Source organism: Ranitomeya variabilis, chromosome 3, assembly GCF_051348905.1.
Source record: "Ranitomeya variabilis isolate aRanVar5 chromosome 3, aRanVar5.hap1, whole genome shotgun sequence".
NCBI lineage: Eukaryota > Metazoa > Chordata > Amphibia > Anura > Dendrobatidae > Ranitomeya > Ranitomeya variabilis.
The window spans coordinates 125050840-125077838 of NC_135234.1; the positions used below are offsets into that span (position 1 = coordinate 125050840).

Genomic DNA, 26999 nt, shown 5'->3' on the forward strand with positions numbered 1-26999 from the left:
CCAATAGCCCTGAATAGTGATTACCAGGGATCATCAGTGGATACATTCTGTGTCCCCTTCACCAATATCCTGAGCTGCTCTGATGGCTGTATCCTATTTATACGTTCATCTTTTGTGATCGGATTAAAATAAAAGATGCACTAAAATAAGAACACAACATTCATATGAAGGCCAATTTTAATGATAGAAAAAAATGCATGTAGGGTAAGAGACATGATTCGCTTCTGGATGGTTTAAGTTTAGAGGCCTTCTATAAATAAGACGGATCAATGGGAACATACCATGACGGCGTTCTAACCACTGGGGGCTTTATGTAGACTGTAGGGCAATCGGCAGACTTAATTTAATAGTTTTAAACACAATAGTCCCAGTTGTATAAATGGAAATATTCTGCCTTAGGTAACTTATGTTCATCCCCAATAGATGTGGAAAGGGTTAAATGAAATGATAAACTGTCCCCATGTAACAGACTAAACACATGGCTTGCAAGTGCTTCTAAATGGAAGGTTTAGCTGACAGATTTGTACTTGATCCAGGGGTTTGCGCCTCGTACTTCAAAAGTAGGTTCGTTGTGATAAATGTGATATCCTAGTTCCTCCAGAGGGGGCTCCGGGTCAGTGGTGGCAAACTGGGCGGCTTCCTCAATTTCTTTTCGCACTTCAACATCGATTTCCTACAACGGACAAAAGGGAGGTTAGAGGTTGGCAACATTTAATTTATCCAGGGTCACAGATTCTTCGGTCAGATCCTGATGACGCTTGGCTGCATCCCACCGCTACCATACGACGTGTCGTGTGCCCCCTCCCCGCTACCCAACCACACATTGGCTGCACCCCAACCACGGGTTTGCTGCACCTTCAGTACCGGACCAGGTATCAGCTGCACCCCCACTACCCAAGGACAGGCTACTGTACCTTCAGTTCCTCCACATTGGACAGGTTGTTGTTGAGCATCCGGTCCTTCAGCAGAGTAATGGGGTCACTTTTACTCCTCACTTCCTGAATCTCTTCTCTTGTTCGGTAACTGGAAATTACAGAAGTACATGGTCATGAATGTCAGATGATTTCTAGCACATTGCTAAGTGTTATATTAGATTATTATGAGTGAAGCAGGAATTAGCAGTGTATTATTATTGTGCCATCCAGTCTGGATATACAGAAACCATGATCATCGCCATCACACATGGATACCTAATAGTCATGTCCCTGGCATTCATTCAGCATTGCTGGCTGCGTTATTTATTGTACATGGAGAAAATGATTATATAAAGCTTAATTGAACTTTCTAAGACCTATAAATTGATGTCAACTAAACGTCCTACTTCCTATTTCAAAGAGGTGACACGTCATCTGGGACCCTGGAAAGAATAAGAAAGGCATTGTCTCACAATTTACTAACAGGGTATACCTCCTCCATATACTAAAATAGTATAAAATGGTGCAGAAAAGGAAAGAATAGAACAAAAACCACTAATTCTCTGGGCAATGTACTTGCCTAACTCCAGGGTCACTCATACTATGTCCATGGTAACGATACGTCTGAAGCTCCATCAGAATAGGCCCCTGAAACACAACGAGCATACAGGCAATGTAAGACATAAGGCGTAACGCATAACTGAACATTCAGAAAAATTTAAATGTCGCAGAAACATCAGAAGTTTTGATCACCCCAATCGCCAAGACAAAGGGGCAGAAGCGCTCAGTCGTATGCTGCTTTTCTCTAATCCTGAAGATGGCTCAATAACAAGTATGGCGTTCATCTTCAGTATCCGAGGGAAGTAGTGCTCAACTGACCGCTTCATTTTAAAGGGAAGGTGCCACCAGTTTTCTTATAGTCTGTTTTTTGTGAAATTAAGCTTAAAATAGTAATAAAAATGTATTAATGCAATATTTTCAAACATTTCTATATGAAAAATCTACTATATAATTGTCTAAGGGTCACTTCCATCTGTCTGTCCCGGATATTCATTGGTCGCGGCCTCTGTCTGTCATGGAAATCCAAGTCGCTGATTGGTCGTGGCAAAACGCCCACGACCATTGCCACGACCAATCAGTGACGAGCACAGTCCGGCGCCAAAATGGCCGCTCCTTCCTCCCCGCAGTCAGTGCCCGCTCCATAATCCCCTCCAGTCAGCCCTCACACAGGGTTAATGGCAGCGCTAACGGACCGCGTTATGCCGCGGTGTAACGCACTCCATTAACGCTGCTATTAACCCTGTGTGACCAAATTTTTTACTATTAATGCTGCCTATGCAGCATCAATAGTAAAAAGATCTAATGTTAAAAATAATTTAAAAAATAAAAAATCATCATATACTCACCTTCCGCCGCCTTTCCGGCTCCTCGCGACGCTTCGGTGACCGCTCCATGCAAGCGGCAGGTTCCGGTGACAAGGATGGTATGCGAGAAGGACCTTGCATGACATCACGGTCATGTGACCGCGACGTCATCACAGGTCCTGCGAGATGGACCTTCCATGACGTCGCGGTCATGTGACCGCGACGTCATCACAGGTCCTGCGCTCATACCAACCTTGGGACCGGAAGCTGCCGCGTGCACCGCACACAGGGCCAGGACTTCAACGGCCTTCGGAAGGTGAGTATATGTTTATTTTTTATTTTAAGTCTGTATACTACGTCGCTCTGTGCTGTATACTCTGTTGCAGTGCAATATACTACGTGGCTGGGCAATATACTACGTGGACATGCATATTCTAGAATACTCGATGCGTTAGAATCAGGCCACCATCTAGTATTATATATTGTTGTACAAATATATATAATTACCACTAAGGGGAGCATTTTCTGTTTTAGACCTCAACCACCTATAGTGAGACTTACCATTTTTACTGTTAGCTTGAAAATTGGGGCAGTAACTGCTGACATCACCATTTCCCTTCCCTTTTGGGTGTTCTAGTATTCCTGGGGCAGAATGAAGAGTAGCATCACAGGGCAGATGCCCTGTGATCTGCTATCACCAGCAGTTACTGTCTCTCTCACTCACTCAGACTACATGCATCTCACCCCCCTCCACAAGTTCACTGCAGACCACCAGCTCCTTATCTTTACTGAGGGATGAGTCACAGCTCTTGCTGACAGCTCCTGCTGGGATACATCATACACTGTTGATCATACACTGTTCCTCCTTGATGTCTTTGCAGTCTCTGATACTCTCCTGGAGCTTTTATCTGGCATTTTACTCCTGTCAATCAATGATCTGTTCTGCTGGAAGCAGTACTGCTTGTTAGCAGATCCTAATGACAGGAGATGAGAATCGAGCACAGTCGACAGCCGAGGGCTCCATGAATATGGCAGCAGAACACTCCCACTACTGTGAATTGTGCAGCCCACAGAGGCGTGCCCAGTTCACAGCAGTGACAGTTCCATTACAATAGATAGGAGATAACAGACAGACGCCGACCCTATGACCATGGGGTGGCGTATGATGACACTGAAAGTGTTGTGCTGCTACTGTGAAAGCAAGATGTCAGCCCCCAGTGCCTTATTTAAATTCCTATAACACACAAAATATGTTTCAAATGCAATAAAAACTTAGTTATAACAGTATGTTATGGTACATTACATTCATTTATTAATGATCTACAAACGATCAGTGGGGGCTTTGCACCCAGCCTCCACCAATCTTGTAGGTCTCTGACATACAACATAACATCACAAAGACTGTAAGAGATGTCCTACCTTCCCAGATCTGCAGTGATTAGCAGCAAACTTGGTGGCTTCTCTGACGCAAAGAACATCCATGCCATCAACCTAGGGAAAACAATTTAGAAACAAATCACATCAGACATTACCTTAGAAAGGGAACCAGTGACCAGATTTTCCCAATATGAGTTACGACCACCACCTTTCAGTCTTCATAAAAAAGTTTTATTATACGCACCTTTGGGGTGGTCCAGTCTGAGGGGTGTCGCTCTTCTTGGTCCAATGCCTCCCTTCTTGATTCGTGTGGATGACATGTTCCTACGTCATTCACACAGTATCCCCGGCATCGCGCTCCTGCACAGGTGTACTTCTCTATCCTGACTAGGCCGGAGTGAAGTACTGCAGTGCACAGGCGCAGGGAAAGGTCAAAGAGGCCCGGCGCACTGCAGTACTTTACTCTGCCCCAGTCAGGGCATAGAAGTACGCCTGCGCAGGAGCGCGATAGCGGGGACACTACATAGATGATGTAGGAACGCATCATCCACAAGAAGAAAGAAAAAAGACAGCATTGCAAAAAGAAGGGGAGCGCTGGACCGAGAAGAGCGGCACCACTTGAACCAGACCGACCCACTCTTAAGCTCTTTTTCTTATCTTTCAGTGTGGGTTGGGGGCAGATTACACAGCATTACACAGTTTGTGGCCGTATCTCATACCGCTCAAACCTGGTGACAGGTTCGCTTTAAAGAGAATCTGTGAGGTATTGTGTGGGCACCCGAACTGCTAAAACTGAGGACCTGGGGAATGATAGATGGGTCACATTGCTTGTTAAAAATATGTCCCCTACTTGGGAATCAGCTGGCCGTGAGTCTTTAGTGTGGTTTGTTCTGGTTGACTCTGCCATGAGACAAGTGGGCAGGATGATATACGCCAGCACGTGACTTGTCAGCAGGACTGTGTGCAGTGGGTCTTTCGGAGCTGCGCTGGTGTACACCTTACAAACACTGAGCACCAGGCACGCGCTACATCCAGGAGCAGTCCGACTTGTCTTATGTCAGTTATCTAAATAGGAGCCAAATCTGCTTCACAAGCTAAAAAATACACCGCACTCTTCTACGTCTGAAACACCCGACAGGCTTCTAGCTGCCAATTTCTAAATGTAAAAAAAAAAAATCTTTGCTAACGCATCCATACACAACAGGTTCGGATGACAGTAATGTGTATGGAGGCCTCTGGAATGGCCCCCAATAGAAGATGTTGGGGAAGGTAAGGACTGGTATCTCAAAATTCACTCTGCCAATCCTTTTCTTTAAGAAATAAGTTACCACCAGAGATGTCCGACAGCTGCTTTCTCATAGAGAACACTGTATCGCTGCCATGTATGGAGGAGTTGGGAGACACAACTGCCGGCTGGACAACTGGTCGAACCATCGTTCGGCCCACAGCTATCTAAGGCCCCTTTCACACATCAGTTTTTTGCTATCAGTCGCAATCTGTCAAATTTTGAAAAAAACGGATCCGGTGACTGATGCCATCGGGTCTGTTTTTTTCTCATAGACTTATATTAGCGACGGATAGCCTCATGTTTCACCCGTCGTTCGCCGGATCCGTCGAAAATTGTCCGGCGGCCAGAGACAACGGACAAAGTAACGTTTTTTGTGTACGTCGAGAAATTGGAGAGCAACAGATCCGTCGTTTGCTCGAATGGAAGCCTATGGGAGCCAGTACCGTCAAATGACTGAATCCGGCGACGGATTCTGTTTATTTTAACTGAGCATGCTCCGATGTAGAATACACCCCACGTGTCATTCTCAGTGCAGTGATTGGGTGGATCCAAAAATGGCGCAGATGCATGATGCGCTGTCTTTCTCGCTCCTTTTCAAGAATGATCGCTTCCAAATGATTTGCCTCAAAAGTAAAATCCACATAAATCTTCACAATGTTCGCAATCACACCTTCCATTTTTGCAACTTTCTACAACCTACAAGATGGGCTGTGGAAACACTGTATATATAGGTTTTCAGTAGCCAATAACGTTTGGGAGCCTCCCATGTGCGTTTTTAAAAAAACAAATCCGTCGTGAAACGGATGAAAAAAAAAACTGATGCGATGGATCCGTCGAGCCAACGGATTGTGACTGACGGCAAAAAACTGATTTTAAAATACTATCGATTCGGAAGAGCTATCTTTTACTACAAAAGACACATGGGCCCCGATTCATCATTTGCAACATTTTTTTCTTTACTATGTCACTTCTTTTGTGTATTATTGTATTAGTTGCCATTTTTGGTGACAAATTCTTCAAAATGATGCACTGGATTTATAGATTTGGCACAAAGTGAAAAATGGTCTTTTTCTCTGTCTTGAACTGTTTCTGCAACTATTTCGCTCCAAAAATAACATGTTAAGCAAAAATTGCATCAAAATACTGTCGTACTCAGGAATCCACCAAAGGGAAGGGGACTGGAGTTGTACCAAATTTTAAGGCTTTTTAAAAAGTTGCTATTGATCAATCAGGCAAAAACATTTGAGGAAAGAAAGAAAATAAATAAATCAGGTGAGCCGAGCACATTTAAAATACGCTTTAAAAAAGAGGTGCAAATAGAATAATGAACTGGGTGCAAACAAGAAAAAAAAAAAAAGAAAACTAGACAGGAAACAGGAGCAGAGGCGATGACGTAAGAATGGTTTCCCATAACATAAGGACTCCGCCAGTCACTGCTGCCGCTCTCAGGTTATGACCAGCAATGTCCCAAGAGAGTCGCAATTTGTAAAAGGGGGGTTTCATCATTGCAGCGATATGGACTCATCGGATTACTCACCCTGAGGCCTGGGATGTAGTCCCCACGTTTGTAGTAGTCGGTACTTGCTGCCGCCCTCTCCACAGAGGTGCCCATACCATATCTGTTGTTTTCACAAATGAAGATACAAGGCAGTTTCCATAGGGCAGCCATGTTGTAGGTCTCAAAAATCTGACCCTGTAACGGTGTATGCATGAAACATTACGGCCGGACAGTGGGAAAATTACTGAAATAATTTACAACAAATTAAAGTGTTTATTTCATTAAAAATATGATGAAGGAAGCATTGGCCGGCTGTCACATGGGAAAAGATGGTCTTTATTCTACACCATTGAACAAGATTATAGTTCCGCAAGTTTTCATGTTGTTGTAGATGAAAAACAAAACAAAATCCTTCAGAAAAGGTTTAAACCCTTCTCTAACATCCTTACCTGGTTAGCGGCACCGTCGCCATAAAGGGACACACAGATCTCATCCTTTCCGAAATACTTACAGGCCAGAGCTATGCCGGCTCCGAGGGGCACCTGGAAAGTAATCACACAAATAAATTCCCCAAAGAAACACAAAGAGAACAATCTAAAGATTCTGACAATGTGGATTTAGCAAATGCACCAATGCCCTGTGCTTATAAAGCACCAAACAATGGTGCAATCACGTAATAAAATAGTGTATTTCTAATTACTGGCCACTACATTGTCATATATATCTGGATAGAACACAAATCTTAGAGAGTATGCCCCTCAATAGACATTGTAGGAACCTCGGTGATACTTTCAATATTTTTGCCAATCCTGTGTGTTCCCAAAACTTCCAGGGAATATGACGTCAATGCAACAGAACAAAAAAAAAAAAAAAAAAAGATTTTAAATCTCCACGCAAGAAATGACAGGTTTAAAGGGGTATTCCCATGCACAAGATTCTATCCCAATATGTAGTAGGTGTAATAAAAATATTAGCAAATACCTACTATTTATTTCCTCATGTGCAGGCATTGCAGGACCTTAGGTATCCATGGTTATGTCCTCTGATGACGTGACAGCTAGTTACTAGTGGATGTAACCATGGATACCTAAGGTCCTGCAATGCCTGCATATGAGGAAAGAGACATAGCGAATCAGAAAAACTGTACTACATTTCTAATTGGAGGTATTTGCTCATTATTAGGATAGCATCTCGTACATGGGAATACCCCTTTAAAGGGAACCTGTCACCCCCAAAATCGAAGGTGAGCTAAGCCCACTGGCATCAGGGGCTTATCTACAGCATTACAGAATGCTGTAGATAAGCCCCCAATTTATCCTGAAAGATGAGAAAAAGTTTAGGTTTAGATTAGATTATACTCACCCAGGGGCGGTCCCAGTCCGGTTCTGGTCCGATGGGCGTTGCGGTCTGGTCCGGGGCCTCCTATCTTCTTACGATGACGTCCCTGTTGAGGGCAGAGCAAAGTACTGCAGTGCGCAGGCGCTGGGCCTCTCTGACCTTTCCCGGCGCCTGTGCACTGCAAGCAAGGCAGACAAAGTACGCCTGTGCCGGAGCCGCAGCGTGAATACAAGAAGAGGACATCATCGTAGGAAGATGGGAGGCCCCGGACCGGACCGCAACACCCATCGGACCGGGACCGCCCCTGGGTGAGTATAATCTAATCTAAACCTAAACTTTTTCTCCTCTTTTAGGATACATTGGGGGCTTATCTACAGCATTACAGAATGCTGTGGATAAGCCCCTGATGCCGGTGGGCTTAGCGCACCTTCGATTTTGGGGGTGACAGGTTCCCTTTAAGTCTCTGATTGAACTATTCATATTAAATGACAGCAAGTGAGGATATTTAAAGATAACCTAGCAATAACCTGCTGACAGGTTATCTTAGGATAGCAAGAAATAGATGCTGAAACAACTAATTCAAAGTTTTGTCACTTATCAAGCTGCATGCTGTTTACTTACAATGAAGATCTTATCACTAGGGCATTATCCTTGCTTAGACTGGCAGGTACATGCCACCTGTCATCTCCGCCCCCTCCAGTGATAAGCAGCTCAGTCAATAGACTATGTACATACAGAGCCTGGTGTGGGCAGTGTTCGCTTTCCCAGGGTGCTGCATCTAAAAACTCGTGTCCGAAGCGCTGAACCCAGTAAGCTAAGTGATACATCATTGGATTCAGGGTCTCTTTGCCTACATTATGCTGCTCTCAGATGAGGTAGCAAAACTGCTGACAGATATTCCTCGTGATTAGAAAGGTAATCTATGTACATACACTGAATGGCTACTTTATTAGATACACCCATAGAGTAGCCCTTTGGACCCCTTTTAGCCTTCGGAGCAGCACTAATATATTGTGGCATAGTTTCTACTAGGTGTTAAAACTACGGTGCAGGAACTTTGGCCCATGTGGACAGGATAGCTTCTCACTGCTGTCTACACTGTAGCAGAGATGCTCTGTAGGTTTTGATGACTGTGAAAAGCAGGGAAACTCGCTGTCACTTTCCTGGAACCAACTCATGACTGTCAGTGTACATTGTCCCAAAATCAACATATCACACACCCACAGCATGGATGTACGTTTCCAGGGATCAAACTAGTGGGCACACAACAATCACAAAGTCCACTGTATTACGGAGTACGTGCCAACTATCATCTGGGCATTAAAGAAGCACTCCTCCTCCCATCAAAGTATTTAGCCTCTTAATATATTGCAGTCATCATATTATATAGCACTGTGCACTTATAATTCCCCACTTTGCCTTTCTACTGAGCTATTTCTCGGCTGTCTGTAGGAACAGGAAGTCTCTTGTCCCTGCATTTATCATTCCCCTCTTGAACTCCTGACCTAGGCTGCTTCCTCCTCCCCCTGCCAGGGGACTTTTGCAGGGACTCATAAAAAACACAGGGGAAATTGACCTCCTGTTTCTACACAGAGCTTAGAAGGATTCAGCTAATCAGTTATTAATCACGTGATGTCATAGACCTAATGGAAAAGCAAATAATTAGCTGGGTAAAAGGGAAAAATGAGCAATTGTAAGTAAACAGTGCTGTATAATCTGATCATTGTTACATATTAAAGGGAACCTGTCACCCCCCCCCCCGTTTGTAACTAAAAGAGCCACCTTGTGCAGCAGTAATGCTGCATTCTGACAAGGTGGCTCTTTTAGTTATTGGTGCTGTAACTGCAGAAATAATCCGTTTTGTAATTTGTCCTAAATACCTTCTCTTCAGTCAAGGAGGCAGGCCTTTCCCCCCCCCCCCCCCCCCACACACACACACACAGCCGTCACGCAAACCTTCTTGGCGCCGGGCGCCGCCTCCTCAGCGCTGTTTTGAAATGAGCCGGCACCTGCGCTCTTATCTCCTGCCTTGGGCAGGCGCAGTTAGCGCTGCCCGTCCTCTGTCCTCATATGCAGTCCAGCTGACTGTGCCTGTGCGGCCGCCCTGCCTGTGAATCCCAGCCCCACAATGTGAATAAATCAGAAGACACTGCGGGGCTGGGATTCACAGGCAGGGCGGCCACACAGGCGCAGTCAGCTAGACTGCATATGAGGTTTGGACGGGCAGCGCTCACTGCGCCTGCCCAAGGCAGGAGAAAAGGGCGCAGGCGCCGACTCATTTCAAAACAGGGCTGAGCCGGCGCCAAGAAGATTTGAGTGATGGCTGTGTGGCGTCTGCTGCAGGGGGGAAACGCCGGCCTCCTTGTCTGAAGACCAGGTATTTAGGACAAATTATAAAACTGATTATTTCTGCAGTTACAGCACCCAGAACTAAAAGAGCCACCTTGTCAGAATGCAGCATTACTGCTGCACAAGGTGGCTCTTTTAGTTTCAAACGCCTGGGGGGGGGGGAATAACAGGTTCCCTTTAAGAGGATACAAATTTTGATGGGAGCAGCATATTTGCATTATAAAAAGAATAAACCAGATCAATGCCATTAAAAACGAAAGCCACTCACATACCTGAGCTCCTACGATGCCATTTCCACCGTAAAAGTTTTTGGCATACATGTGCATAGATCCTCCTTTACCTTTGGCACAGCCGCCTCTTCTTCCTGTTGTAAAACAACATAACATTTTCCTGTATAATCCAGCCATTACCCCAGAGACGGCCACAGGGGGTTCTAAGTTGTAACGTCATCACAGTTTTAAAAATTAACCTAAACTGCACAAAATGTTTTCAATAAAATACACAAAAGTCTGTTCACCCGGTCCGTCCCCTGCCACTCCAAGGTCGGTGCCCCAGTGCTCATCACGTGGCTGTACGGCATGCCATCGCTGCAGGGAATAAAGACCACCAGGGACCCCTAATATGGAGGGTGAATAATCAATGGCCAGATTCCTCAGGACCAGAGTTTTGTAGACCAGTCTAGATGAATTGTGTGAATGTGGAACTATTTTAGCTGCTGTGCGTCAGCGCAAACCGCAAAAAAATGTGCGCCAGTCAGTCGGGGTCTTACCGGCATTTTGTTTTGTGGTGTAAATTATCATAAATTTGTCAGGTGTGATCAGATACACCCCTCCTGGCCCAGTTCTATGCACTTTAAAAAAAAAATGGTGTAGAAATGCCAAAGTCGCAACATTTTGTACATTGCAAACAATTTTACGCCAGAAAACAGGTGTAAACTGATGAATTGATCATTTATTTGAGGACAGTCTACGTCTTAGTTCTGGACATCTCTGAGAAGCCAGAGTTTTAGTGTACTTGTTCTAAGTGATCCCAATAGTGAACACCATTATGAAGAGGCTCCAAGACATCGTGTCACCATCTACACACAATATCACCAGTGACGGCAGCAGTTGCCGCTACCTATGCTAAAGTCACGGCAAAAGCACCTGTGGTTATGTCACTTTAGGCAAGAATGGAGATAATCATCACTATGGAAGGACGTTATTAGGGCTCAGGTAACAGTACAGCTTGGGATTGTCATCTCCAAGATCCTATCCCACTATGTAGTAGGTGTAATAATAATAACAGCAAATAGTTAACTTGGTATTCTTGATACTTGGTATTAGTGACTAAAAGCTTAAAGGGGTTCTCAAACCAAAAATATCACCACCAGCATGTGCATCACGACTCCATTCGCACCAGTGACTTTAGGAGCCCTGTTCTCCAGCTGGGCGGGGGTATGAACAGTCTAACCCGAGCGGTCATACATTTTATCACCTATCCTTAGGACAAAAATATACCGTAAATGTATTTAGGAGGACAGCCACTTTAGGAATGAATAGATGAGCACATGGGGTCTTTTTCCAAAGATTTCACAGCAGCACCTCCAAGTTTTTTTTTAAGAGAAATTGGAGAACTCAGTTTCTAATCTAAAACCTCCTAAAATAAAAAAAATTCTATGTGCACATATGGGAATTTAGTCTAAGGGTGAGTATGAGGGGAGTACTAGATTACTTGCATTTTTTTTTTCATTGCGTTTTTGAGGCTGTGGTTATTGTCTCTTTTTAGGATGTCATGATTCAAATAATTCTGCTTTGTTTTTGATACCTCTTAAATCTTTATTGATAAAGTGAGTTCAGATTAAGGAAGTTTAGAACGCGTTACCGCAGCGAAAGTGCCTTAAAAAAGCATAGTGTCCAGCAAATCTTCCAAGTCTATTGCAATTCTATGGGGAAAATCTGCACATAAAACTCAGCGTACCTGCAAGAGAAATTGACATGATGCCGACTTGCAAAGTGTAAGGCCCAAGATCCGGAACTAGCAGCACTTTTGATGAAGCACATGTTCGCTGCGACCAATACATTGTACGGGTGACATTTCTCCGCAAGAGGAACGGACATGCTACAATCTGGAAAGACGTGCTCAGAAAATACACAGCTCCGAAAGTTCACCAACAACCAATTGTGGGAACTTCATCTTGGCGTGCTTTCTGACGGGTTTTCTAGTTTTTCAAGCCAATGCCAGATGCAGGTCATTTATGGTGTAAGGGAATTATATATAAAAGTTTCAACAGTTTGCTTTTTTGCAAGCCAATCCCAATTTGAGTTAAGAAACTGCATGAAAATGTGTCACTTGACGAGACCCTTATAAAAGATGAATGGTCACATACTACAAGGCTGGTCAGACACACAGACCTGTCAGCTCCGCCAGGATTTCCTTCACGGAGACTCCGCGGGTATAGGTGTACCCATGTGCTCGGTAGGCTGTGATCAGGTGATCGGTGGGGTTTATACCAGATTCTAGACCGACACAACAAGCTTCCTGTAAAATGAATGGAGAGGAACGTACAAAATTATTTTCATTTCAATCAAGTGTTTATCACAAAAGTGTTTTATTAACCCCTTCCCGATGTGTCACATACAAGTACGTCATGCACTGAGTCCTGATGTATAGAGGTGGCTCAGTAGCCAAGACTGCAATGTACTCAGCTGTGTTACATACAGCTCGGATCACTGCTGTTTAACCATTTAACGGTCATTTAACTATATACTGTAATACACTACTACTGCAATGTATCAAACAAGCCAGCAAAGCATCACAAGCTCTAGTCCCCCAAGGGGACAAAGAAAAATAAGAAGGTTTTAAAAATACGAAATATATGCACATGCATAGCTTCAAATCACTTCCCTTTACTTTCCCTACCATTTGGTATTGCCATGTCTGTAAATGTCTGAGCAAAATATAAAATTATCCCGTAGAGGAAACGCTATAACGAGAGGAAAAAATCTAAGACACCATTTTCATGGTTGACGTACCTCCCTAAAAATGCCATAAAAAGCAATCTAAAATGTATCTACTCCTAAATAGTATCAATACAAATGTCAGCTCACCATGCAAAATAAAATAAAAAAATCTCTCCCTCACACATTGCCATCGACCAAAAGCGAAAAAAAAAAAAGCTACGGATCTCAGAATATATTATTACAGCCACTTTAGCAGTCAATAGAGGATTATACACCAGTGGACAAAACGATTAAAAATATACTAGTTTCTCATTGCCAGAATCAAGTTCATCTGGAAAGTCAAGTTTCCAAAAAAAAAACAATGTCGGAATTATGTTTTTTTTTCACCATTTCACTGCACTTGAGATTTTTTTCAGTACAGTATATAATAAAATAAATGATGCCATTCAAAACTACAACCTGTCCTGCAAAAAAAACTCTGTATGGTGATGGCAAAATAACGTTCTGGCTCTTGGAAGAAAGGGGGGAAAAAAGAGAAAGAACAAAATCACCAGATGACGAAGGGGCCAACACCGGCACATCTATCATCACGGATAGTCGGACTTGGTGTCCGTTCTCACCTGCCCATCATAAAGATGGCAGAACCCGCGAATAATCTTCTGCTTGTAGAGCTGGTCTGACTTCAGCTCCATGCGCCGGATGGTCTGCATGGTCCTGTAGTACTGCAGACCCTCCTCGCGAGTCAGCACCGCAGTGGTCGGTGGGGTCTCCTCCAGTTTGTGTACGTCACATTTCTAGGAATATTAGGGAATATGAATATTATTTTGTGAATACGCTGGAAACTTCTTATAGGGGGACTTGCAATTACATATAATGTAAGACAGCTAAATAAGGGGGGATTCTGCATCCTATGGGGGTGGGATATATGCAATTCAGGGAAATTTAGGGGACAAAAAAAAACCAGAACACTACATTAGATTTTCTCTAAATCTCCCCATTGGGAAGTCTCACCTTGATGTCAAATGTTGCTTCAGATGCAAAGTCTGCGTAGCTGCGTGATGCCACAATAACACGGGCGGCCTTAAAGACAAAAAATAAAATAAAACCTGACACATATCTTCTTGATTTATCCATGTATGTGTGGTCATTTACACAAGTCCGACATCCACACAATGAGGACGCCTTGAGGATGTGGCGACAGAAGCCGCCGCCATTGTACAGGCGCTGCATCCATGGAATAAAACAGTATGCAGTATTTTAAGTTCTAGTGCGCACAGTGACATCCTGTAAGATGGCTGGTTACCCAATACCCGGTCTGACCGCCAGGTGTCCCGACTGGAGCCAACTGCCTCACAGGCCTGGCATATGTAAGAGTTAATGTGGGTCAGGTCGCGGCGGGCGGGTCAGGTCAAGGTGTCCGACCCCACTGGTGAATATTGATAACCTTTCCCTGGGATAGGTGATCGGTATCGTAAGTAGGGACAACCCCTTTAGTTTTTTGAATAGAAGGATATACTATCTGCCAATGGATTATGGAAACACATCAGTGTGGTGCAATGAGGACATCCGGCAACACACTTTCACTCAAAAATCAATGGGTTGGTATAGTGATCAGAACAAATCATACAAAAACTACTAATACCTAAAATATTAAATTTTATTAGAATACTTTAAAAACTATGTAGGACAATACCCTCCCTCCCTCTCCTTGTCCCTTCCCCTTGGGTTTAATCATTTTCGGGGCCCTTGGTTATACTTGAGATAATTAAAGTGGATAGGGCTATCGAGGGCTAGTCGACGAGACCGGGGGCGCCATTTGCGTGGTTTATTCAGGGGTGCCAACCTCCGCATGCTAGGCAGGGTCAGCCTGTTTAGGGATCACTAGGGCTAGACCTTTGGCACCTTTATCTGCATATTATACCCCGAGGTACAACCACTGGGGGTGTCCTGATAATATTGGACCTAATTAGGCCAGTACATTCCCGTTATCAATAAAAATTGGTACCCGTAGAAATCACCATCCCCCTTTTTTTATCCATTAGACGGCACGCCTGGTAGGGAGATTGGCATATGGAGCAGCCCCGCGGGCAGTATGACCGACTAGGATAAAGGGTATAACCAGACTAATTATATTAACTACTGGCTGGGGTATTATCGATTTTGGTGGTACGGATATAAAGGGAATTTAGAGCCTTATTTATTATTGTTATAGGTTTGTAGTTTTTGCGGGTATTGTCCTACATAGTTTTTAAAGTATTCTAATAAAATTTAATATTTTAGGTATTAGTAGTTTTTGTATGATTTGTTCTGATCACTATACCAACCCATTGATTTTTGAGTGAAATTCTGATTTTACTGGATATGGCTGGTTTTCTCTCTGGACCAATTAATAGTGAGTCTTGGGTAAACGAGGCAAGCAAGGTCTTTTCGGAGGAAATAGACTATAGTAGCATTAACTCCAGCCCATCAATTCACACTGTCTTTAAGGAATTAACTGGTGTCTATAAAAATTATCTTAAATCTTGGTGGGAGACAAAAGCCCTAGAGAATTACATCAAGAATAGCATTGTACCTAGGGGTCTCCGCATTAATATTTCCCCTTCGCCACGGGTGAGTAATCCAACGCTCCTGAAGGCCTGGAAGGAGGAATTAATTGCATCCTCTGTTAGGCTTATGAAACTTCTATTGGAGGAGGAAAAAATCATCTTGGAAACCTCATCCAAAAAGCTGAATGACCTGATAGAAAAAACTCTTAAATACAAGTCAGATCCAAGTTTTAATAGGAAAGAGAGTGAATTACAGGTATCAATAGAGAGGTACCAAACGCAGATTAAAAATCGTAAACACTCTCAATTCCTGAGGGATTCTGCTGAGTTCAAGGACAACACAGCTTATAATTTTAGTCATTCAGGAACTATTGGTTCAGAGATTTCGTCGTCTGAAGCAGAGACGTCCGATACCGAAAGACCCCCAGGAATAAGTACCTGGAAACGCAGGGGTAGAGGTTATACCTTCCAACAGGGGGGAAGATGGCGAAATCAGAGGGGATACTCAGGAAGGTATCAAGGGGGAAGAGGTCGAGATCAAGGCCCTCAGGGAAATATCCCGTCGGGTCAACCTCCCAACATCCTAAGGCCTGTGGCATCCTTAACAGGAGCCTCTTCAGCTTCTTCATCTTCTGTTGGTTTTTTAGATCAGGGAGCTCCGACGGGTTACGACCTGAGAAAACGTCCCTAAACCAGATACAACCAGAGAATCAAATTATTAATCTGAGCCAATATAATCTATCTTCAGCTGATATGGGTATTCTAAGCAAGGGGTTGACATTTGTCCCTACTACACAGTTCAGCACATTTACATGGGTCAAGGACATAAATTTATTTTGCCGCAAATTGAAATGGAAGAAGTTCTTTAAATTGAATGACCAAGAAAGATGCCGTGAATTGGGCATCGCTGAGGAAGATCTCAGTGATATGGATAACTTGATATACCTCTTGGAGGAAAATGAGCAAGATATTGGCACTGGTCCATGTACAAATCTTAAATTAAAGAGCAATAGAATGCCCCCCCCGGGGAATTATGCAAATATCGACATCTTCCTCAAAGTGGTGGAAGAAGATCTGAAACGCTTGGGAGGAGTCAACCAACAGTTTCATTCGAATCTTAGTTTGGAAGAAAAAGATGCTCTGTCGTTATTAGAGAAAAATAGGGACATAATCATAAAACCCTCGGACAAGGGGGGGAATTTAGTTGTCCTTGACCATGTAATATATGTTGATATGTGCAAACGCATACTCAATGACAGAGAGACATATAGACTCCTAGATACAAATCCCACCATTGAATTTACAAAAGCACTTATGATAATCCTAGACAAGGGCTTGGAGGATAGACTCATTTCACAGAACGAATACAAGTTTATGGCACCTCGGCATCCCACTATCCCAACATTTTATGCTACACCCAAAATTCATAAGGGGTTGTCCCCGTTAAAGGGACGCCCCATAGTGTCTGGGGTAGGATCTCTTAGCCAGAATGCGGGTATATATGTGGATCGTGTCCTTAGACCTTTTGTTATGTCTCTTCCATCCTATGTAAGAGACACATCTGACTTATTGGGCAAAATTGAAGGTATCTCGGTAGACAAGGAAACTCTGCTCTGTTCCATAGACGTTGAGGCTCTGTATAGTAGTATCCCACATCATTATGGTTTGAAAGCCCTGGAGTTCTATCTAAAAACCAGGTCTGTCCAGTTCAAGGGACATAATGAGTTTACATTATCACTTATGGAATATATTTTGACTCATAATTTTTTTATGTTTGATGGCAAGTACTTCCACCAGCGCAGGGGGACTGCAATGGGGTGTTCATGTGCCCCTTCATATGCTAATCTCCTCCTGGGCTGGTGGGAGGAAATGACCATATTCCCTGATGTAGAGGTATGGTGGACCGAAAAAATCTGGGCGTGGTACCGCTATATAGACGACGTCCTTGTTATCTGGAATGGAACAGAGCAGGAGTTTGAGAGTTTAATACGAGAGCTAAACATTAATATATTTGGTCTACATTTTACCTTTGAGTGTCAACGGTTTGAGTTAGCCTTTCTGGACGTTATGATCAGTAAAAATGGTTCAGGGCTCTTGGAAACCAAGGTGTTCCGCAAACCTACATCCACCAATGCCCTCTTGAGATGGGACAGCCATCATCCTGAGCCTCTCAAGAGAGGCATTCCGCGCGGACAGTACTTACGCCTAAGAAGGAACTGTTCTCAGGTCGAGACGTTCAGGACACAGGCATATGACCTAAGAAATAGGTTTAGGGAACGTGGGTATCCTGATGAGGTCTTAAATCCGGCCTTTAGAAATGCCCTTGAAAAAGATAGAGGGACACTCCTTCGACCTCGGGAGCAACAGGAGGAGGGAAACATCTGTAGGGTGATAGGTACATTTGACTCCCAATCGGATAACATCTATAGGATCTTGAGGAAACATTGGCAGATCCTTAAGGCAGATGATACACTTGATGAATTTATTCCTTCCAAACCACGGATTACATTCAGGAGGGGGAAATCCCTCAGGGATCGCCTAGTACATAGCCATTATGTTAGGAAGACACCTGAAGGGACGTGGTTGGATAGAAAGATCTGTGGCATGTTCAGATGTGGAAACTGTTCCTTTTGTAGGGTGATTGCAACGGGTAAATGTTTTTCAAGTGCATCAACCAATCGGCAATACTTCCTGAGAGACTTTGCCAATTGTAAAAGCACGGGCGTTATCTATATGGCAACTTGCTCTTGTCCCATGAACTATATAGGGAAGACAAAGAGGGAAGTAAGGAAACGGATAGGTGAGCATCTTGGTGATGTGAGAAATAAAAGAGATACCCCTGTAGCCAGACACATCTGGGAATGCCATCAAGGGGATGCGGAGGTTCTAAAGTTCTGTGTTTTAGAGGTTGTGAAACCGAATGGTAGACAAGGCGACTGGGATAGGGTCCTGTTACAAAGGGAATCCCAGTGGATTTTTAGAATGGAGTCCATAACACCTAAGGGACTAAACGAATTACTTACTTATAGCTGTTTCATTTGAAAAGATTGTCACTGTTTAGTCAGACTATATTGTACTGACTACTCTACCCGAGTAGACCTTTCCAGCCTGTTGCACATACTTACGAGATAGTATGTGAGCATGATCTTGTGAGGGATGAAGATTCATTTTTTGGTTGCCCCTCAGTCATTAATTTTGAGTATTATGTACTATATGGGCAAATTTGCTGGCCCCTCTAGGCCGGGGATAAGTAAGTGCTTTGATGTTGTAGTCAAATAAGGACCATAAAGATATGAACTAACACCTTGTAGATTTATGTAGGTATATTTCATGTGTAATCAGCTAGTAATAGAGCTCTAATTGAATGTTGGGTTCTGAAACCGGCTGATACACTTGCTGGAACCAAGAATGTGGAGCGCTTTAATTGGTACATTGAAGCGTTATGAATTCTGATGAGCGCGGGATTAGAGACTGTGGAACGCTTTAATTACAACGATGTAGCGTTATCATCTCTTATGAGCGCTAGTAGCTGTGCGCTGGAAAGACAGTAGCGTACATTAAGATTGTAGAGGGCCAGAATTAATAACGCTATAACGATACCGATGTATGCGGTGGAGCACCATAATGAGTACGCCGCAAAGATAACCTCTTGCATGCTGAAGTTGGGAGCGCCACAATATGAATGCAGCAATGATAGTGCTTACATCTGCAGTAATTAAGGCCATGTAGCGCTATTAAAACTATGCTATAATGACACTAATTATGGGCATGTGATTATGTAGCAATATACATTGGTCCTTAATACGACTGTAGTGAGGGGTGTTCCAGACTGGAACTGCGCATGGCAGTGTTAGGTGACGTATGTGAGGTAGGCAAGGAGAGGAAATCCGAATACCTCTAGTGTTTGAAAGGCTGAGACATGCGCACTTCTGATGTGAAGACATCAGCTGTAAGTTCCGCCCCTTGAGGTTTTTCCTCTGTTGTTATCCGGAGTCTAGAGGGGGAAGGTCTAACTGCAACAGCGGTAAGCATAAAATCCCTGCTGTTAGGGGCACCGCATGTCTACAATTACTGTAGCATGACGGCCGTATGCTGTATCTTTGCACAACGGTCTTTCCAGCAGCCTCCTGACGAACTGGCATCCTGGCAGGGAAACGCGTTGAGGCATTAAAAGAGTGTCTGGACAATGGCACTAGATAATCATCTGGACACCAGATAAGTCATGCAGATCTTTCAGGGTATCACGTTATATTAACTGCAGGGTGGTTTGCATAAAAAAAGGGGAGGAACGTTTTGTTTTGTTTGTTTTTTTTTTTTTGTGGCTTTATACAGCCTCTAGGAGTGTAGGCATCTTAAGCACTTTTAAAAAAAAATAAATATATATCTTATATTCTCTATTATATTGGCTGTCATCTTTGAAGGACTGTGGATGCTAATTATATAGAGATATGAGGCTATGGCATGTGTGCAATATTTGTTGAATGGGTCATTATTCTGCTACTTATCCCTTTGAGATATCTAAATATATATGGGAAATTGAGAGAATAATTATGGTCCTTTATATCTATAAGTAGCATACATGTGATAAGACAAAGATGGTATATATGCTATGATGTCAATTTGAATATAAGCATCTATTCACCTCCTGTACCTACCTGTGCAGGCTTATTCTTTTTGGCCCATCCGGAGACATTATCCCTCTCCTTGTCCCTTCCCCTTGGGTTTAATCATTTTCGGGGCCCTTGGTTATACTTGAGATAATTAAAGTGGATAGGGCTATCGAGGGCTAGTCGACGAGACCGGGGGCGCCATTTGCGTGGTTTATTCAGGGGTGCCAACCTCCGCATGCTAGGCAGGGTCAGCCTGTTTAGGGATCACTAGGGCTAGACCTTTGGCACCTTTATCTGCATATTATACCCCGAGGTACAACCACTGGGGGTGTCCTGATAATATTGGACCTAATTAGGCCAGTACATTCCCGTTATCAATAAAAATTGGTACCCGTAGAAATCACCATCCCCCTTTTTTTATCCATTAGACGGCACGCCTGGTAGGGAGATTGGCATATGGAGCAGCCCCGCGGGCAGTATGACCGACTAGGATAAAGGGTATAACCAGACTAATTATATTAACTACTGGCTGGGGTATTATCGATTTTGGTGGTACGGATATAAAGGGAATTTAGAGCCTTATTTATTATTGTTATAGGTTTGTAGTTTTTGCGGGTATTGTCCTACATAGTTTTTAAAGTATTCTAATAAAATTTAATATTTTAGGTATTAGTAGTTTTTGTATGATTTGACATCCGGCAACACACACAACTCAGAAGCATCACTGAAGCTCGGAGTAGTTCCTTACCTCGCCAGCTGCTCCCTTTACACAGCCGCATGGCCAAGACATAAAAGAGAAGAGATATAGTCTTACCATAGAGCATGGCTACAACACTGTGGGGAAATGTTAGGGGATATTCAGGAGTATGTGATGGATAATAACATAAGTGATCGCGGGCCCAATTTTAACTAAGGGACAGAAGTTGTCAAACCAAGCTTAGTTTTTATAAAGAGGTGACTAGAAACCTGGACAGAGGATTAGCTCTAGATATGGTGTTTTGAGACTTCACAAAGGAATTTTACACGATCCCACATATGTGGCCAGCACAGTGGCTCAGTGGTTAGCAGCACTGTTGCTCTGCAGCGCTCGGGACCTGGGTTAAAATCCAACCAAGGAGAACATCTGCAAGGAGTTTGTACGTTCTCCCCATCTGTGTAGGTTTTCTCCCAGAATCCAAAGACTTAGTGATAGAGAATTAGTCTTGTGAGCCCCAATGGGGACAGAGATGGCAATATCTGGAAAATGCTGTGAAATTAATAAAGAGTAAAATAAATATATTTCTAAAAGTTAAATTAAAGTCTATAGGCTTAGAAACTAAGGTTCGTAGCAGGATCAAAAACAGGCTCAAGAGCGCACCCAGAGATTCATGGTAAATGGCTGAATCTGAATGGTGCCTGTTTATAAGTAGTGAACCCCAAAGATCAGAGCTGTGTCCACCAGTATTCTACTTATTTATTAATTAATAAATAAAAGATGATGGGATTAATAGCATTTATATTTTTTGTGCAGAGGACACCAAGTTATGTAGCATAGAGATGTCCATGGAAGATGTTTGTAAGTTACAAGCTGACTTGGACAACAGTGTTTGGGGGGTTACTGGTGTACACGCTGTCAGGTACATGGGGGGGTTACTGGTGTACACGCTGTCAGGTACATGGGGGGTACTGGTGTACACGCTGTCAGGTACATGGGGGGGTTACTGGTGTACACGCTGTCAGGTACATGGGGGGGTTACTGGTGTACACGCTGTCGGGTACATGGGGTTACTGGTGTACACGCTGTCAGGTACATGGGGGGGTTACTGGTGTACACGCTGTCAGGTACATGGGGGGGTTACTGGTGTACACGCTGTCAGGTACATGGGGGGGTTACTGGTGTACACGCTGTCAGGTACATGGGGGGGGTTACTGGTGTACACGCTGTCGGGTACATGGGGGGGTTACTGGTGTACACGCTGTCGGGTACATGGGGGGTACTGGTGTACACGCTGTCAGGTACATGGGGGGTACTGGTGTACACGCTGTCAGGTACATGGGGGGTACTGGTGTACACGCTGTCAGGTACATGGGGGGGTTACTGGTGTACACGCTGTCAGGTACATGGGGTTACTGGTGTACACGCTGTCAGGTACATGGGGGGGTTACTGGTGTACACGCTGTCAGGTACATGGGGGGGTTACTGGTGTACACGCTGTCGGGTACATGGGGGGTTACTGGTGTACACGCTGTCAGGTACATGGGGGGTACTGGTGTACACGCTGTCAGGTACATGGGGGGTACTGGTGTACACGCTGTCAGGTACATGGGGGGGTTACTGGTGTACACGCTGTCAGGTACATGGGGTTACTGGTGTACACGCTGTCAGGTACATGGGGGGGTTACTGGTGTACACGCTGTCAGGTACATGGGGGGTTACTGGTGTACACGCTGTCAGGTACATGGGGGGGTTACTGGTGTACACGCTGTCAGGTACATGGGGTTACTGGTGTACACGCTGTCAGGTACATGGGGGGGTTACTGGTGTACACGCTGTCAGGTACATGGGGGGGTTACTGGTGTACACGCTGTCGGGTACATGGGGGGTTACTGGTGTACACGCTGTCAGGTACATGGGGGGTACTGGTGTACACGCTGTCAGGTACATGGGGGGTACTGGTGTACACGCTGTCAGGTACATGGGGGGGTTACTGGTGTACACGCTGTCAGGTACATGGGGTTACTGGTGTACACGCTGTCAGGTACATGGGGGGTACTGGTGTACACGCTGTCAGGTACATGGGGGGTACTGGTGTACACGCTGTCAGGTACATGGGGGGTACTGGTGTACACGCTGTCAGGTACATGGGGGGTACTGGTGTACACGCTGTCAGGTACATGGGGGGGTTACTGGTGTACACGCTGCCAGGTACATGGGGGGTACTGGTGTACACACTGTCAGGTACGCAGCGAGCACAGGTGTTATGTCGCCATGTCAGCCCTCGTCCTGTGCGGCCTCTGGTTGCTATGGTGATGACACCATTTCTCCTTCATTAGTGACAGTACATGACAATGGAGCCCATCTCCCAGGCTCCCGGTGCGGGGCGGCAGCCGCGTCCTCCTCCCGCTACTTACAGTGACAGGCTTCTGGGCCGAGCCCCGGAGCACACGGGACAGTAGAGACAGCATGTTTTGCATGGGCGGCCGCTCACAGGAGGATCCGGGTCACTGTCCGAGATTCCCGTCTGGTGACACCGACGACCTCAAAGTCTGATCGGCCGCCTGTAACCTTCCAGCGGCCTACCCCAGCTACGCTGCCTGCGCGACTCTGACGTCAGCACACACCTCCTCACGTCACTGACGCACGCCCGCGGCGGCCATCTTTACTAAGGTCACTGGAGGAGGAATTCCATCATTTTCTGTTCCTGCTTATAGTTGTGATCTCTGATAGTGGAGACGCTCTGCAGGAGTGTGACACCGGCATATTGGCTATGTCAGTAGTTTTATCTAAGACCACCCTCAAATGTTTATGCTTACCTAACAGCAGAGGTGTGGTGGCCTCTATAGGCATCCCACCGACCAGCTGTCCGACATCCCCCCGACCAGCTGTCCGACATCCCACCGACCAGCTGTCCAACATCCCGCCAATCAGCTGTCCGACATCCCACCGACCCGCAGTCCGACATCCCACCAATCAGCTGTCCGACATCCCACCGACCAGCTGTCCGACATCCCGCCAATCAGCTGTCCGACATCCCACCGACCCGCTGTCCGACATCCCACCAATCAGCTGTCCGACATCCCACCGACCAGCTGTCCGACATCCCACCAATCAGCTGTCCGACATCCCACCGACCAGCTATCCGACATCCCACCGATCAGCTGTCTGACATCCCACCGACCCGCTGTCCGACATCCCACCGACCAGCTATCCGACATCCCACCGATCAGCTGTCTGACATCCCACCGACCCGCTGTCCGACATCCCACCGACCAGCTATCCGACATCCCACCGATCAGCTGTCTGACATCCCACCGACCCTCTGTCCGACATCCCACCAATCAGCTGTCCGACATCCCACCGATCAGCTGTCTGACATCCCACCGACCCGCTGTCCGACATCCCACCAATCAGCTGTCCGACATCCCACCGATCAGCTGTCCGACATCCCACCGATCAGCTGTCCGACATCCCACCGACCAGCTGTCCGACATCCCACCGATCAGTTGTCCGACATCCCACCGATCAGTTGTCCGACATCCCACCGACCAGCTATCCAACATCCCACCAACCAGCTATCCGACATCCCACCGACCAGCTGTCCGACATCCCACCGACCAGCTATCCAACATCCCACCAACCAGCTATCCGACATCCCACCGATCAGCTGTCCGACATCCCACCGACCAGCTATCCAACATCCCACCGATCAGCTGTCCGACATCCCACCGATCAGCTGTCAGCCCCCCCATTGACCTGCTGTCCAACATCCCACCGATCAGCTGTCAGCCCCCCATCGACCTGCTGTCCAACATCCCACCAATCAGCTGTCAGCCCCCCATCGACCTGCTGTCGAACATCCCACGATCAGTTGTCCAAAATCCCACCAATCACCGCCCGCAACACGATCAGCCATCCGACCCCACCGATCAGCAAGAAGAACATAGCAAACCTATTTCCCAGCTAAATAGTAAACATTAATATTAAAATTATAATATCAATAGAATCAAATAAAGGAAATTGTGATTGCTAGAAAAAAGAGAATGGCGGACCATTCGGGACACTGAAGATAATAAAACCCATCGTAGGATCTAAAAAAAATAATATATAAATGATATAAATATACAATAATACAGATATACTAAAATAATGTAAAAAATGCCTTTATTACATATTATTTGGCAAACGGTAGCACTAGTACAATGTGCCCATACTTGGAGCTAACATTAACAACTTAAACATTGTTTAAAAATATATACGTGTTATTATAAAATGTAATAAAAGTAAAAAGCAAAAAGGCCTGCCAAAAAACAGGTGCAATAAAATATAAGATCATATGAGATCATATACAAACATCAGAGGAAATTATGCTGTAGTGTGCGTATATAACATGTCCAAAGATATATATATATATATATACTAATATATTTACCTGCAATAATTGCAATATATCAATAAATATTCACTAAGTGAAATGTAAAAAAGTGCAAAGGGCAATATAGGAAAAAATAGTAAAAAATAAAAAATAATACGCGGGTGATAAAACCAGACAAGATGACAATATGACAATACAGTCAAAAGGGTGAAGGAAGACAAGGTGGAAATAATATATATATATGTGTGTGTGTGTGTGTGTGTGTGCTCTGCGCACACTAAGAGCAAAAATTGTGCATAGAATTTAAAGATGATATGTGCCTTAAAGGCCCGCCTCTCCAATTACAGCGCATCCCACCGACCAGCTGTCCACCCCCCACGATCTGCAGTCCTCCTCATCTCCAGATATAAGAAGTGGAACAGCGTGGATACGCTTACTGTGCAGTCGCCGATCTCGAGATCAGCTCACAATCACTCGTGTAGACCTGATCTTTTCCACTTCGCTGGTTACATCGGTAATAATTGGGGGCAGTGTGTGTTGACACCAACTGATCTCATATTGATGACCTGTCCTAAAGATAAAAGAGAACCTTTCACCACTTTTGGCAAATTAAACTGGCTGCATTATGATATGAGTGCTGAAGCGTTAAAGAAAATGGACTTTTCCTGTTATTTCTCCTTCCCATTGCAGAGATACTGCTTCTAAACTTTAGGACGTCTAATCTACTAATTTCCCCTTCAACCAAAAGGGGGTTAAGGGAGCGTATTAAGAAGGCAGTGTCACACAGGGCCATAGATAGATCCAGGGTGTTATATGTGACAAACACTGCTCACACAGTCATCTTCATCATTGCTCTGACACTGCAGCTCTCCTCTCCCTGTTCTGTAATGACATTCATAATGTAATGATATAACAGTGCTGTTAGAGGAGAGCTGCAGTGTTTGTTACATATAACACTCTGGACCTATCCCAGGTATCAGGCATTATTCTGTGATGCCTGTGATAGATACAGATACATCAAGACCTGCATTGTTCATGCCAGCCTCGATTAAGGAGTGTGCTGGAATGAGATACTCCTGATTAATGAAGAGACATACTTTGTGTGCACCTTGCTACAAATCCTACTCCGATTCCTGCTGAAATAAGATTTGTGGCATCATGAATTTGACAAGCGACAGTCGCCATGCCCTGTCCTGCCCCAACTAATCAAAAGAAGAGCCGTTGATGCCATCAAGTAGGAAATAGTTCTCAGGATTCCCGCCTCTCAGCCACAGATTACTTACATGCCTGATGAACCAGGTCATGCAAATCTATTCATCGGCGTGATTTATTAAGCGTTTTACATTCCCCACTTAATTGTAAAGTGGTGGCACTATATAAATAAAAACATTATTATCATTATCATTATTATAATATATACTGTATAGGAATAATTATTCCTTGTCAATTGTATCTATAGTAATAACTCTTTCGCCCACTAGGTGGCACACATGTATCACAAACCTGCCATTTAACAATAGTCCATTTAGATTACACACATTCACAGTAAACAGATATTGATGGAGTAAAATTGATCAGCCAGCTCACAGAGAAAACCCCAATTGCTCTATAACAATGTTATCTTTATTAATAAAAATACCGGAAATGCCTGAACGTTGCTATGGATAGGTGTTAACTTGTTTTTTGGGGGAATAATCCTTT

The 26999-nt window shown here is 44.5% G+C and overlaps 1 protein-coding gene across 2 annotated transcripts; it reads right to left on the reverse strand.

The window, feature by feature from the left end:
• Nucleotides 1-159: 159 nt before the first annotated feature.
• On the reverse strand, nucleotides 160-23536 carry PDHA1 (pyruvate dehydrogenase E1 subunit alpha 1). Of its 2 annotated transcripts, XM_077294644.1 has the most exons (12): nucleotides 23338-23536; nucleotides 20975-20989; nucleotides 14082-14150; nucleotides 13691-13864; nucleotides 12522-12648; nucleotides 10401-10492; nucleotides 6891-6983; nucleotides 6481-6636; nucleotides 3698-3769; nucleotides 1495-1562; nucleotides 915-1023; nucleotides 160-673 (listed from the first exon to the last, which is right to left on the reverse strand). In XM_077294644.1, the coding sequence occupies exons 1-12, from the start codon at nucleotides 23398-23400 to the stop codon at nucleotides 509-511; spliced, it is 1203 nt and encodes a 400-aa protein (XP_077150759.1). In that variant the 5' UTR covers nucleotides 23401-23536; the 3' UTR covers nucleotides 160-508. The 2 variants fall into 2 exon arrangements, with proteins under 2 accessions (XP_077150759.1, XP_077150760.1); XM_077294645.1 differs by lacking the exon at nucleotides 20975-20989 and having other exon boundaries at nucleotides 23338-23535.
• Between the last annotated feature and the right edge of the window lie 3463 nt (nucleotides 23537-26999).

Excerpts from the sequence above, each read along its gene's own strand:
- PDHA1 (XM_077294644.1), bottom strand. The coding sequence starts at position 23,400 with ATGCAAAACATGCTGTCTCTACTGTCCCGTGTGCTCCGGGGCTCGGCC. Across the intron at positions 6,984-10,400 it reads ATGGCATCGTAGGAGCTCAG|GTGCCCCTCGGAGCCGGCAT; the intron begins GTATGTGAGTGG and ends ATTACTTTCCAG. Across the intron at positions 6,637-6,890 it reads GCGACGGTGCCGCTAACCAG|GGTCAGATTTTTGAGACCTA; the intron begins GTAAGGATGTTA and ends ACACCGTTACAG.